This window comes from Colletotrichum graminicola (assembly GCF_000149035.1).
Source record: "Colletotrichum graminicola M1.001 genomic scaffold supercont1.59, whole genome shotgun sequence".
Classification (NCBI taxonomy): domain Eukaryota; kingdom Fungi; phylum Ascomycota; class Sordariomycetes; order Glomerellales; family Glomerellaceae; genus Colletotrichum; species Colletotrichum graminicola.
Genome location: NW_007361063.1, coordinates 251,577 through 266,872, shown reverse-complemented (window position 1 = coordinate 266,872; position 15,296 = coordinate 251,577). Strand labels below are relative to the sequence as shown.

Genomic DNA, 15,296 nt, shown 5'->3' with positions numbered 1-15,296 from the left:
CTAAGCAGTATAATAAGAGGTATAGTTACCTAATTAGGTCTTTAAAACTATAACTAGAAGATTTTATTTTAATTTTTAATAAGAAACACACTATTAATAAATTAAAAGTAAAAAAACTTTAGTTCTAGTAGTAAGGCCCTCTCTAAATATATTTTTATCTCTAATTAGTCTAGCTTTTATTATTTAGAGACACTTAGAGGGGAACTAATTATATAAGTAATATATAGCAGGCACTATCTAAAGTAATATTATAAAAATACTTCTAGCTTTTAGGAATCTAAGGATCTTTTCTAGGCTTATTAAAGACTTAAAGATAAGTTAGCACCTTATATCTTAACCTAGGACTATTAAGATAAACTCTAGGAATTAGACTATCCTTTTAAAACTAATTAAGCTAATAATATTTCTTTTATATATATAAGATTAGTATAATTAGAACTAGAAAAATAAAATAAAATACTTTACTAAGAACTTACTAAATAGAAAGTAATATTAACTATTACTATTAATATCTTAACCTATAATCTAAATAAGGATAAGAAATATATCTTTATCCCTAATATAGTCTAATTAGGTATACTAGCTATAACTTTTTTTTATTTTTTTATTTTTTTTATTTTACTTTTTTATTTTCTATTAGAATATTAATCTAGCAATATTTATACTTAAGGCTAATTCTGTTATAACTAAGTGGCAGGCCTGCTTTTTAGGTTACTTAGGTTTTTCTATATTTCTTTTTAAAACTAAGCTCTTAAGGCCTTTCTTTTTAAAAAGATAATTTAATATTCTTTTCTTTTCTTATATTTATACCTATAGAATTAAATTACCTTAGGGATAGGAATATAAGAAAAGAAACCTTAATTAGAGCTAAAAACGCTAAAAAAATATATTTACACCCTTTATTTATACTATTCTATCTCTATTTTCCTTTTAATCTTTATTTTCCTTTAATAGTACTAAGTGTAATTTTATTTTTATAATTCTATAACGCCTGTCTCTTTAATAGTATACTACTAATCTAGAAACCTAAAACTACTAGTGTAATAGTTATCTTCTTACTATTTATCTTACTAGCACCTTAAATTAACTAAAATACTACTTACTAACCTAATTAGACGCTACTAACTTCCTTACTAAAGCTATACTTAGTTACTATTAATAGTAAGACATAAGCTCCTTTAGATAATATAAAGGATTACTTAAAGACTATAATTAATAAGATAACCCTCTTATATAATACTATATAGCCTTAATAATACCTTACTATACCTAATTAGGCCTACTAGCTTAAGTAAGCTTTATATATATACCTACTGTCTCCCTCTTTACTTATCTTCTTTATCTTCCTCCTCTACTTAGCTAATAGTATTAACACTTTAGATAGTATCTTTTAGTATAAAGGGGATATTCTTAAGCTTATAAGAATATTCTTTTTACTAAAGCCTAACTATCTACACTAAGTCCTTATAAAAGAACTAGGTAGTGTTAATAGAAAAGATATTCTTAGGTATACTAGACTAAACGCTATTACTACTAAGCTAATACTTCTTACTTAATCTAATTAAAGCGCTATAACTAAATTTGTTATAAAAGTCCTTAGACTAGTAGTAGTAACTAGTCTAGGTCTTATAGTAAAAGCAGTTAGAATAAGTATTTTAAAATATACCTAGAAAAAAGATATACTCCTAAAAAAAATAAATATAAAAGCCTAATTAGACCTAGTTTATATTAAAGCCTAGTTATTTTTATAGCACTTATAAGGTACTATATTTTAGCTACTAAGTCTATAAATAGCTAATTTACCTCTAGCTTAAGGGTAGTTAAGTAGCTTCTAAGATAAATATCTAAATATACCTTTATATCTAGTATAAATAAAGACCTTACGCCTAAATAGGCTATTCTAAAAATAATTTATAATAATTTACTTAATATTACTATAAGTAATAGTAGTCTAAAAGTTTTATATAATAATAGCTTAAGTCTACTTTTCTTAAATAGTATTAGTAAACTAGACTTTATAGTAAAGTTTACCTACTAGGAATTTAAGGTCTTTTTAGATAAAAGAAGTTATAATCTAGCCTAATTAGATTTAGGAATATAATAAGAAAAGGAATAGACCTAAGGAACTTATAGTAAGAAGATTTAAAGAGATAAGGTAGTATGCACCTATAAGAGGATTATAAGTAAAGAACTATAGCTCTTATATAGCCTTAAAATAATATTAAAGAGGTATATTAAAGTCTAATTAGGTTAAGAAAAAGAAAAAAAAGTTAAGTTATTAAAGTTTAGAAGCAGTAGGGTTATATAGTAAGATAGTAAAAAAAGAAAAAGAATACTACTAAAAAAAAAAGGTTAATAGTAAAAGTAAAAAGAAAAAAAAGTAGAAAGCCTTTTTAAGTAAAGAAAGTAGTGTTTTATACTTACTTTTTTTCTTTTAGTAAGATTACTAGTAGTAACTTATAGAATAATAAAAGAAAGAAATAGTAGGAGAAAAGCACTATTTAAAACTAGTAATAGTAACTATAAACTTTACCTTTAGTAAATTATACCTACTTTTATTAATAGTTACTATAAAAGGCTACTACTTTACCTACTTATCTACTTTTCTATTTTTCTTATATTAACTAACTATTACTATTAGATATTAATAATACGCCTAATTTACTAATTCTACTTTTAATATTTAACTATTTATATTTCTTTTTAACCTACCTACCTAATTAGACTTTTTTCCCTTAATTTTTCTACTTTATACCTATTTACTATATTTTAATTTACCTCTACTAACATTATCTAGGTCCTATATAACCTAAGCCTTTTAGATAATATCTAGGTAATATAGTATTACTAAGTACTTAATTAGGCCTACACTATATAAAATAAGATAAATACCCTCCTTAACCTAAAGTAAGTTAAAGTAAACGTAATCTAAGCTCTAAATAAGTCCTAGTATACTTACCTAGCTAACTAAGAGCCTTTTAAGAGAATTACTAATCCTACTACTATAAAGCTAATATCTTTATAGTAACTACCTAGCTGCCTAAAGCCTAGTAAAAAGAAAAAACATAAGGCGCTATAATAGGTTCCTAGTAATAATTTAGTTACTATAGGAATAATAAGAAAGAGATAAGGTCCTAGATTTACTTTAGATAGCTTCTAAGGTAAGTAAACAGACATAAAGTTAGTAATATACTTACCTAAGATTTATAACGCTACTAGCTACCTAACTAAATAGTCCTAGATAGCTTCTAATAATATCTAAAGTATAGTAGCGTTAATAGCTTAAGATATAATATTTCCTTACTTTATCTTAAACTATCCCCTATAGTTAGTTAATAGCCTAAAAGTTTAAGCTTAACCTAATTAGGTTACTAAGTTATATAAAGTATATAAAGTTTACTTTATTACTTATTATATTAATTATTTCTATACTCTTTTTATTAACTAGATTATAAGTAGATTCTTTTAGTATAATAGCCTCTAGAAAAAAAAAGACTTAACCTTTTACTTTACCCTTAATATAGACTACTTTTATAAGTATTATAAAAGCGCTAAGGCTTATAATAACCTAATTAAAGTAATTTAAAGAAAAGTAGGTTTTAGAGTTAGCTTATAGTAACTAAATAAGTAAACTTATAGCTTATATATAGTAAAGTTCTTTAGGTACTATATTTAGGATTATATTTTAATATTAAAAGCTTTTTAACTTAGTTAGACTAGAACTTATAGTAAGGTAAAATTACTACTTACTTAAATATTAAGTAGTGTTTATAAATCCTCTAAAAGTTTAGCTCTCTTAGTAACTATAGTAAAAAGGAACTTTAGAATAAGCCTATAGTTATTCTTAGTACCTATAACTAAAGGCTTTAAAAAAAAAGGCTTTAAGCCTAATTAAGATAATAACGTTAACGCTTAAGCACCTAGCTTATCCTATATATAACCTAAAAAACTTACCTTTAAGAAAAAAAAAAAACGCTAGCACTATTTAAACTAGCACCTTTACCTCTACTTAAGTTCCTTAAAGGTCCTTATTATACTATTAGAAAAGTTAATAATAAATAAGCTAAGCTATTTTACTTATAATAAAATAATAAAATAAAGATAAAGGTTAATATAAGGGATTTAGAAAATATTATTACTTTAGTTACTTTAACCTTTTAAAGTAATATCTAATAAAACCTTAAAAAGAAATTTATAATACTACCTCTAGAGCTAAAAGCTAATATCCTTAGGCCTAATTAGGCTGCTAGTAATTAGTAGCCTAGATCCTAAGCACTTTTATAGCTAAAGAAGTCCTCTCTAAAGTCTTAGTAACCTATACTATTATAGTAATTAAGAGAGGCTACCTTAAGATCTTAGTAGCTAATACTATTATAGTATCTTTAGTTAAAAAAACTTACCTTAACACCTTACTAGCTCTTTTAGTAGCCTAAGTCTTTATTACCTCTAGAGAATAACTAGGGGCTAAGCCTTTAGGAAGATATTATTAAGGACCTAATTAGGACCTTTAATTACCTATATACTAAAAAGAAAAGTTATAGTAGTATAGTTTATATAAAAAATATTAATACTACCTTAGCTACTTTTTACCTAAAGAATTAATCTCTAGTTTAGATTATTTTAGTAAAAAAGACCTAAAATACTAATATTAAGATTAAAAGATCTATAAGCGCCTTACTTTAGCCTAATTAGACTAAAAAGAGGCCCCTTAGTAGTTTAAAAAAAAAAGTTAAGGAACCTAAGCACTAAGGGCCTAGTAACCTACCTAATAGCTTTAATAATCTTACTAATATTACTAAAGCTATATATAAAAATTTAAAGAGGTAATAATATATACTTATAGTTACTTTAACTAATATATAATATTATAAGGTAGCACTAAAGAAGTAAAAAATAAAAAGTATTCTAAAGTACTTTTAAGATAAGTATATTAGTACTTTTAAAAGCCCTTATAAGACTATAGCTAGAAGTATAAAGCCTTAAGGCCTCTTCTTACTCCTTACTATAGCCTTAAGATAAAAAAGACACCTCTAATATAATTAGGAAATTATTTAAAATAAAGTATTTAATAAAGTATAAAGAAAAAGCTAAAAAAGAGGCTAAGTAAAACTAGCCTAGTAAGTCTAGCTATAATATATACTGCTATAAGTAAATAATTAAGACCTAATTAGAGGTAAGAGGATATAATAGAGGGTATAGTAACTATTACTAGCTACCTCTTTTTATTTCTATAGTTCTTTTTTTCTTAATAGATATATAGTAAAAAAAAAAAGAATAAGGAATAATTAGAATAAGGTAGGATTTTAGACTTTTTTTTTAAGTTACTTTTTATATAGTTTTTCTAGCTAGTAAAGCCTTAATTATCCTAATTAAGACGTTAAATACTAATTATAACTAAGAAGATAAATAAAAAATAAAATTTATAATAAATAAGTTACTTTTTATCTTTAACCATAACTTAATTATTATTATAATTAAGACTACTTCTACTAGTTATTTAGGCCTTTTTAGCCTAATTAGGCCTTATTAGCCTAATTAAGCTACCTTTTTTTTATAAATATATTAGTATACGTCTAGCTTTTTTATATACAGACCTTATACCACTTAGTAATAATAGTATTACCACTTAAGATTAACTACTAGTTAGTAATAGACTCTCTTTTAGTGACCTTAGCCCTAATTAGGCTAAAGGCTATTAATTAAGAGTGTTATTACCTCCTAGATAGGAGTTAGTAAGTCACCTTTGTGTTTATAGGCGCTTAGGGTGCACTAGCGACGAGGTGTTATAGCAGTATAGTTTAGATTAGTTACGTATATGCTAGCTATCTTACTATCTTACGTATTGACTTCCTGCTTAGTTTTACTAGGAGAGTACTTTTAACCTCTACTAGGGACCTATAGTTACTATACTACCTAAATAAGTATATAATAATATTAGATAGAAGATAAATATCTTAGTTTTCTTACTTTTTTCTATAGAATATTAACACTTTATAGGTCTAATTATTAATTAGAGAGATAGTATAATTTATTAGTATAACCTAATATAGTATAAAGGAAAATTAGAAGCCCTCTTTATTAATAATATTAAAGCCTTTATAAAATTCTACACTAAGCTTAAGGCTTTACTATATATACTAAGTCTAATTTATTCTAGTGCTTATATAGTAGATATAGTCTAGTAAATAGGTAGTTAGAAGTATAGCTTATATATTACTAAGTGGTTCTAATTAGTGCTCTAACTAGGATTAATATACCTTACTTTAATAGACTTTTAAGATAATAATTAATCTTAGACTATTAACTATAGTAAATAAGTATAACGCTACTAGATTACTTAGATTAGCTTAGAATTTTAGTTTATTAGGAATAACGCTTATAATATAATATACTAATTACCTAGTGTATTATTAAAGGTATACCTAGAAAAAAAAGAGTAATAAAAACGTTAAAAGTAGAACTATAATTAAAAGACACTAAGTGTTATATTAAGCTTTATTTAAAGTATTAACCTAAACTAGACGCTAACATAAGTATCTTAGTCTAGAAGTTTAAGGTTTAACCCTAATATAGACTTTAATACTACTAACTTTAACCTAATAGACTATAAATATAAAGTAAAATAAAAAAGTAACCCTATAATAAGTAAAAGACTTACTAAAATATAAAGTAAAGTAGTATAGCTAAATAGGAATAAAGTAAGTCTTAATATACCCTTAACTTCTTTACCTTATTATTAGAAGGTAAATAGTTTAAAACTCCTTATAGTTTAGCTAATTAGACCTACTACACCCTAATTAAAGATAGCGTACTTATTATTTAAGCTATCCTTTATAAAGAATACCTTATCCTAACACTAAAGTCTAAAAAAGAGAGCTAAAGTTGTTATAGAAACTCTGTTACCTAAACTACTGCTAAAGGGAGTCTAGGAAAAATAAAAAGAGGTAAAAAAGAATATAATAAGAGAATAGTAATTAGAATAAGAAGAATAAGAAGCACTATATATTTAGTATACTTAATAATATATAGACTAGTAATAAAGGTGTAGTAATATAAACTGTTAGCTAGATAAGTATATACTTAACTATAAGTAATATAAATAAGTTAATTAGTATTAAGATTTAGTAGCTAAGGCTATATTTACTATATAAGTATATACACTATAGTATTTACTATTAGGACTATAGAAATAAGAAGACTAGATATACTTTAATATAGAGATTAAATAAGATAAAGCTAATAATAAGGATATAGATAAAGATAATAAGAATAAGGACTAATAGATATTAGGTATAATTTTTCTTTTTAGATTATTTTTCTTTTTTAGAAAAATTATAGGGGATAATTAGAGTAAAGACAGAGATTATAAGTTATTATTAGGTTTAATATAGGAAGAAAGTCTAATTAGCAGCTAGAAAGTATAAGAACCTTCTAATTAGCTATAGTAAATAGAGAATCTTTATACTTCTTTTTCTAACCTTTTCTACACTTTTAAAATTATTAATTAAGAGCCTTACCTTACACTTAATTTAGCTAATACGTAATAACTTAGGTAATAGAGAGCCTTCTGCTTATTCTAATTAAACCTTAAAGTCTTTAATTAGTATTAAAATCCTAATTAGAGCCTTAAGGTTTATTATAATTAATCTAGATAACTAAGTTACTTTAAGTTATAAGATGTTGTTATATTTGTTTGCACTTCACTATTATAACTAGAGTCCCTAATTACTCCACTATACGCTTTTAATAGTAATCTCTTTAATATAGAATTTAAATACTCTTCTATAGAAGAAGAAGATAGTACTATAGAAGAAGGAGAAGAAGATAAAGAAGTAGAAGATATAGAAGAAGAATCTAGTTATTAAGTATAGTTAGTATATATATATATATATATATATATATTAAATTTTTAGTTAACTAAGTTTACTTAAATAAATTACTATATTTATAAGTCTTAATATATAAAATAAAGTTATTTTAATAGTTATAAATTATATTTACTATAAACAATTTTAATTAGTATTAATTCTATTTTACTTATATTATTTATAATTAATAATAAGACTTTACTCTTTCTATTACTTATACTATACTATATATATTATAGTATATATATATATATATATCTTACTTTATAATATTATATCTTATATTATTATATTAAATATAAAATATAATATAAATATAATATAAATATAATATAAATATAATATAAGTATATATATTCTTTTTCTAATATAATATAATATAAATATATATATTATATTTATATTAAACTATATTATATTTATATTATATTTTATATTTATACTATATTATATATATATATTTAACTCTTTAAATAAAAGTAATTAAAGTGTTATAGCTAGTTTCTAGATAGTAAGGTTTCTACTAATAGTAAGTAAAGATTAATACTTAGTTAATAGTGTTTATTATTATTATTAGTCTTATTAATTACTTAGTAATTAGTTAGGTAGTTAAGGGTGCCTTAGTGCTTATATAGCTTCTTATTAATTAAATTACTAAGGTTAGATACTAAAAGGTATTTAAAAAATATATTATAAGTTAATTACTAAAAAGCTATAGAAGTCTGCCCTTAAGTACGTCTAAGTCTATCCTATATATAAGTCCTAGCTATTCCCTAAATAGTTCTTTCTAACTAATAGTTATAAGTAATTACTATTCTTATATAAGGTAAGCGCTTAGTAAATACTAGTAAGCGCTTACTTTTATAATTACTAGTAATTACCTTATTACATAATTACTTTCTTATCTCTATATAACTTGTACTATAGTTCTTCTGTTCTAGGGAGTCATCTGTCTATTCCTGTTCTCTTGTCTGTATAAATACTGTTATTGCCTATCGTCTGCCTGTTAGGTAGGGCAACATAGCCTGTAACTTATTAGGTTGTAACAAATAGCTATAATTAGTCTAGGATTTCCCTACCTAGAAATAGGGGAATTTCTATAGTTCTATAGGTTTTTAACTAGATCTATATATTATATAATTAATTAATTAACTATTAGTATCCCTATGATTTAATAGGAGGAGTTACTGCTGTAGATATTATAGGTGAAAGTGGTGGCTGAGGTGGATCACGTGGGACAGCACGTGATCACGGAAGTCGGCCCACCGACTTCCGGTTAGCAACCCAAGTGATGATATCCCGACACTAAGCCTTGTCTTTATGTAGCTGACCTACTTAAAGAATACGTATTTCTTTAAGCTAGATTACCTATCTCTACACTATAGATAGTTAAGCTGTTTTCCTTATAACCTTTCCTACCTAAACAGTGCCTCTACAACATAATAAGAACTTATAGGAATAGTATAAATAGAAAGTTGTTGCATAGAATCGCTGTGTAAGAGACATGATACGTTAATTACTGCCTGTAATTAACGGCGTTGTTTTTGTGACAGTTATGAGCCTAGTTTGCTCTGTTGTGCTATAATAGCATAGTGTAGTAGTTAGTGCTGAGCGCATAGACCTCGTGGGTTTAATTCCTACTCGTAACAACCCTGGAAGGCAGATAATACATACACTCTGTTAGATAGGTTATGTGACTTCCCTGTTAACTCAGGCATGCAGACCAAAGAGGCTGAGATGCTCTCTCTGGCCTGGGGGGGTGTGTCGCACAGAATCGCTGTGCAAGAGACATAATGTGTTAATTACTGCCTGTAATCAACGGCGTCATTTTTGCGACAAAAGTATAGAAAGTACTTTATATATAACCGTATTCTTCTAATACAGAATAACGTCTATACTTTTGTTTATAGAGTTTTTTGTAGAGGGAAATATACTGATAAATCAGATAGTACACTACAATGTTATATTCTACAAGGAGGTATAAAACGCTTGTTCTATACAAGCCAGCACCCCCTTCCTACTGACTTGACTACTAATCCAGCCCTCACTGGAATCATCTAGATGGAGCGGAGGCAGCATCTTTTGTGATAGCTTCGCCAACCTGAAGTGGTGGGCCCTGTTCCGGTAAACGGACGGTATGGAACATAGTCTGACTGGGTAAAGTCTGTTTTGGATGATGAGGATGATGCTGGACTTGTCTTGAGACACTATGAAGCTACTCTGACCCCCGGGCGTGTTTGGAGAGGCGTTTGTTCTAATGAAGTACGTCAATACAGCCATAATCCTTAGTTAATTACTAGTATATATAACTATCTATTTTTTTAGGATTTTCTCTACTTATTTCCAGCTATAGTATTACCTTAGGTTTTCAATGTATCTACTATTAGATTTTAGCTATTTAGGTAGTAAACTCTATCCTAGTAATACACCTAACATCCATCTTGCTATAGACCTTTCCAAATTGCTAGTATATTGCCACACTTTAACAATAACTAATCATCTATTCTTTGATGCATTAAAGCTAGGACTCGGCACTAACAGCGAGGGAAGCACTTGAGACGAATTGGTTCGTCAGGCCTACCAACAACAAGCTTCTCTCGATTGATAAGGGGCAGTCCGTCCACATCCCTACCGTTCGTATCGCATAAACTGAAGTCACACATGGTAACAAACACGGCTGTGATGATGGCATGCTCTAGTTTAGCAAACTAAATGCTGTCAGCCATTTGGATTGTGACCAAGACATGATGGGTTTCGATTGGAAAAACTCACCCTCATGCCCACTTTCCAAACATCATCTCAGGTTAGTATTTGCAAATTGCGAAGCATGAAACGTAGTAGACGATGCTTCAGAAGAGGAAGTGACTCACAGCACACATGACGTCCGTGACCCCACCCGCCATATGCTAACGGCGCCTTCTTGTCCTCGGCACGGTCTGGGGAGAAGCGGCCAGGATCGAACAGAGAGGGGTTCGTGTAGATGTCTGGGTTCATGTGGACATCGTCAATGTGAAGCGCAGCGAAACCACCTCTAGGTATGACCTCGCCCGTCTTACCGATGGGCACATTGCGGTCTGTCATATTTTTGCGGAACGCGGCCCCGACGGTGTGCAAGCGGATCGACTCCTGCAGGCAGAGGTTGGTCGTGGGGAAACACGACTCCCAGTCATCTATAGTCAGCTCTCTAAGCACATCCAAATCCGTCTGCTCCGATCGAGTCCTGCGTTTCGCAACTGCACTTTCTACCTCGGCTCGGACTCGTTGGGCCCAATTGGCGTCTGCGGCCAATCGGCAGAGAACCCAGGCGGCATTCACCCCGGAGTTGAGCTGGCCGGCGAAGAGTGAGGCAACTATAAACTATACGAGTTGGATCCTGTCAGGTTTCTGTGCGCTTTTGACGAGCTTTCGTTTGGTAGCATCTCATCTGGGCCGTCTGAACTCTCCGAGATGACTCACCATGATGATCTTAAGGGTATCTTCGCCCTCGTCCATCAGGAATTGCAAGGTGTCTTGCTCCCGCCTACCTGTCCTTCTCCTATCTTGCTCAAGCTTCCTGAACATGAGATAAAGACGACCCGCAGCGACAAAGCGCCGAAGGTAAGTGGGGGTGATGGCAAATGGGAATATGATGCGGGCAGTGCTGTTGTTCTGGTTTATCTCATCGACGAGGCGGAGAGACTTGTCCAGCAGAGATGGAGATTCGGCAATCTCCGTGGCACCCAATGTGCGCATGTTGAGCTGATAGACCAGCTTGTTGATATCGTCGAAGGGATCGAAAACGCCACGATTCTCCGCGCAGCGATCGAGAAGCTGGCTGATGGCGGTCGTTGCATCGTTGACCATTATGGGGAGGTTCTTGACAAAGTTCTCCCTCTTCAACAGTTTCGTGATGGTTTTGTTGAACCATGAGACGAACTGATTTTCGCCCGCGCCAGGATCGATGTCAGGCGTGGCACTTAACAGGACCGAATAGCTGGAGAATGGGGTAATAAACATCTGTCGTAAGATGTGTGTACACATCAAGACCACACAAGGTTTAAACGTACCCCTCGAACATGCTGAGTTCTTTTGACTCGTAGAATGCCTTGCGGCCCTCGAGCCCGGAAAGGCCTACGACGCGGTGTTTCCCAACATGGAAGCTGTAGTTCCCCGTTTTGGTGCTGCGGGAAGAATCTTGACAAAAACTCCTTCGAGACTTGAAGAACCTCAACGCCCCTAGGACAGGATAGCTTTCTTTGGCTAAAGGAGGGGCGTTACTAGGGAACGGTGGCTGACGAACGGCGCTAGCAAGGAGAAAAAGACCAGCGATGATGCCGCAGTAGACTGCAGTCGACCAGTGGAGGTAATCCAGCACCATGTTCATCGTGACTTTCCGGTACGCGATCGAAGGGCTCTCTGGATACGAAGTCCTTGCTCAGAAGCTGGTAAGAAGCTTGATGAACCACTGTTGCCATCTCCTTCTAGTTCAAACTGGGAGCAATAAAGCAGAGGCGTGGTGTACATAGGGAGTAGTCTCGAGGCCGTTTAGCCTGCATCATGTTTGTCAGCGGCTTCAACCGGCCGTAAGGGTAAACCCAATGCCGATTGTTCTCTATTGCTACTGTGATAGTTTAAAGACCCCTTGTTCACCCTTGACATCGTACAACAGTGTTGCGGGTAAGGCTCACAGGAAGATCTGCAATTGGTGCCGACTGCTACCTTGTCGGGCTGTCCGCAAAGATGGAAGTCTGACAGCGTCTCTATATTCGGCCGGGTATGTATGTACGGGAGCAAGCAACCCTGCTCAACCCTCAACCTTTTTGGTGGGACTTGTGCGCACACGATTCACGTCCTAGAACTCAAACACGTAATTACCGCCAAACCGTTCGGCCACGTTGAAGATATCGAGGACCCACAAAAGGCAGCGGATGAGACGGCCTTTCGCTCCCTCGCGTATCCCGACGTCGGCCAATCGAGCCACACGTGTTCGATAAATCAACCCGGGGACTTTCTCCTCCAGTGACCTGGGATGATCTAAATAGGAAGAAAAGCGCGTACCCATCAGCTCTAGCTGTTTCCTGAAAACCGTATTGATAAGGAAGTACAGCACAGAGCCCACGGCGTCAAAGACCATCTGCCCTGGCACATGGCGCTTCTGGAAGTGGTTGACGATGCTACTAACAAGGAAGAGATTCTGCTGCTCGGTAAGATACATGGTCAACCCTTCGAAGACGACCAGTACCGGCGGTCCCGAGGGAATGTCGCAGCGGTCTAGCCATCCTTCGGAAAGTATGTTGAGATCCAACAGCCGATACTCCCCTGCGCGTGGGCTTGGGCTTTGGAGGATTCGGCGACGCATCTTGACGGCATCCTCGGTGTCGACGTCGATCCACAGTCGACCTTCGGCTTGCCAATCAATCCGACGGCAGCGCGAGTCCATGCCACAAGCCAGATGCAGCACCGTCAACGGTCCGGGGTGCCGCTCCAGAAACCTCTCGGTGCAAATATCGATGATGCGGGCTCGCGTGGCCACGGTGACGGCGCTATTCGCACGGCCGGCATCGGTGCGCGAGAAGTCGTAGCCAAGCGCGCGTATACGAGCGACAGCCTCCAGGGCGTACCGGTCATTGAGAACGGGGTCTGGAGACTCGGCATCTTTGGCGCGGTGGTAGAGTGTGATGAGAAGCGTTTCTTCGGCTCCGGTCAGGCCTACAGTGCCTTTGTCGAGTGGCTCGGTTGATGGTAATGACGAGGGCATGGTAAGAAGTGGGTGATGCAGTATGTCTGATGGGGGGGCTCAAGGGTCTCTCGCTCATGGCTTCCTTCACTGCTAGCTGGACAGGTTTAAATAGCTTGTGGCACCAGCGGGAGCACATGATCTAGGAGAAGAAGTCAAATCTCCCTGGACGTGACACAGGGATTCTTCACAAAGGACCTCCATCTACCAAAGGTTCCTGGCTAAGCGGAAGATGAACACGACGGCCTCTGGTCAAAAAACCCGTATCTCATTGCCACACTCAGATCTAAGCTCTTCGGCCGCACCCACTTACCAACAATACTAATTCATTATCAAGAAAGAATGGGCAGGCGGAAGAGCGTATGACTCCGAAGGCGGAGGTTTCTAAACAAACACTACCAGCTTTTTACCTGACACTGATCCCGACCGAAGCAAGTCGAGCCCCGTCACCACGCCCTCGAGTCCGCTTTCGAGAAGCTGCAAGGGGTGAGCCCGCAGCTTGCCCTCGTCGAGAAGCCGCTGAAAATTTCGGTACCAACGGACGGCAAACTGATGCTTGCCGGAACCGGGGTCCCTTTCATAGCCCTTGTAAGCCGTGATGGGCAATCCGAAAATGTCCAGGGCAAAGACGAAGTCCTGTTTCACGCTTCGCCGTTTGGGACGCAGCTCCTCTGGAAGCTGCTCCAAGGAAACGTACCGGCCGCCGGTGCGGGCCATGGCGCCGAAGCAGCACTTGACCGAAAAGCTATCTGCGATGCAGTCGAGGGCGTATTCCAGCCCGTTCGCTCCTGTTATCAGGCGGATGGAATTGATGGCGGCGTCCTCGTCGGCGTAGTCGAATGCGTAGGCCGCTCCATAGGACTTGACGAGGTCAAAGTTTCTGGGCGAGCAGGTGGCGATGGGCGTGTAGCCTGATCTGGAACTTTCTTATCAATCTAGATCCGGGGTTGTCTGGCCACCATGTCCGGGGGCCGACGAGGGAAAACGTACAGCTTCAGTAGTTGCAACGCCATGGTGCCCATTGCTGTGCTAGCACCATACACGAGCACGTACGCAGGAGTCTTGCTCGCGTTGCGAGGCTCTTGCGGCGTTCCCGGCAACCGCAGCGCGCCCCAAAGCGATAGTGCTGACGTTGCCAATGCGACCCCTAGAGTTGCCGACTCGGCTGTACCCATGCCGTTGGGAACCTTAAAGATCAACTGAGGGTGGGCACGGAGATACTGGGCCATAGCTCCGTTATCTGGTTCATCGGGGTTGGAGCCGTGGATCAGTCCACAGACGATGTCACCCTCGCGCAGGTCTGGCCGCAGCAGCGCTGCATCGCAGCCAATCTGGATGACGCCGCCGACGAAGTCAGTGCCGATGATGGCTCCGCGGGACGGGCAGAGGGTGCCTAGCTTGTAGTCGCAGGGGTTGATGGCCACTGCAACCGTCTTGACAAGGATGCTGTCGGGTCGAAGCTCGGGAACAGGCGCGTCTGCGATGACGACAGGTTGCCCAGCTGCGTCTTCTACCACGGCACGTTGCTGCCGGGGCAGTGGGGACAACATCTTGGACACGCCGGCGTTTCCTTCTTGCTCCATGTCGGGCTTTACAGGCGGTGCCGCCGGGAACTGGGGACACAAGAACGATGGTAAAGTGCGTGATGAGGAGAAACGTTAGGCTGCACTGGAGAGACTAGAGCATGCTTCAAAACCAGATGTTGACGATTT

At 35.0% G+C, this 15,296-nt stretch overlaps 3 protein-coding genes across 3 annotated transcripts; all 3 read right to left on the bottom strand.

Moving 5' to 3' along the window:
* Window positions 1-10,496: 10,496 nt before the first annotated feature.
* GLRG_10371 (cytochrome P450 6A1) lies at window positions 10,497-12,231 on the bottom strand (the record flags this gene model as incomplete). Its single annotated transcript, XM_008101056.1, has 4 exons — window positions 10,497-10,517; window positions 10,746-11,225; window positions 11,325-11,841; window positions 11,915-12,231. The coding sequence occupies 4 exons, from the start codon at window positions 12,229-12,231 to the stop codon at window positions 10,497-10,499; spliced, it is 1,335 nt and encodes a 444-aa protein (XP_008099247.1).
* Window positions 12,232-12,699: 468 nt separating this feature from the next.
* GLRG_10370 (O-methyltransferase) lies at window positions 12,700-13,605 on the bottom strand (the record flags this gene model as incomplete). The annotated part of the gene is made up of 1 exon (XM_008101055.1): window positions 12,700-13,605. One exon carries the CDS (start codon window positions 13,603-13,605, stop codon window positions 12,700-12,702), a length of 906 nt encoding a protein of 301 aa, XP_008099246.1.
* A 363-nt stretch (window positions 13,606-13,968) lies between these two features.
* On the bottom strand, window positions 13,969-15,167 carry GLRG_10369 (zinc-binding dehydrogenase; the record flags this gene model as incomplete). Its single annotated transcript, XM_008101054.1, has 2 exons — window positions 13,969-14,500; window positions 14,575-15,167. The coding sequence occupies 2 exons, from the start codon at window positions 15,165-15,167 to the stop codon at window positions 13,969-13,971; spliced, it is 1,125 nt and encodes a 374-aa protein (XP_008099245.1).
* Window positions 15,168-15,296: the final 129 nt, after the last annotated feature.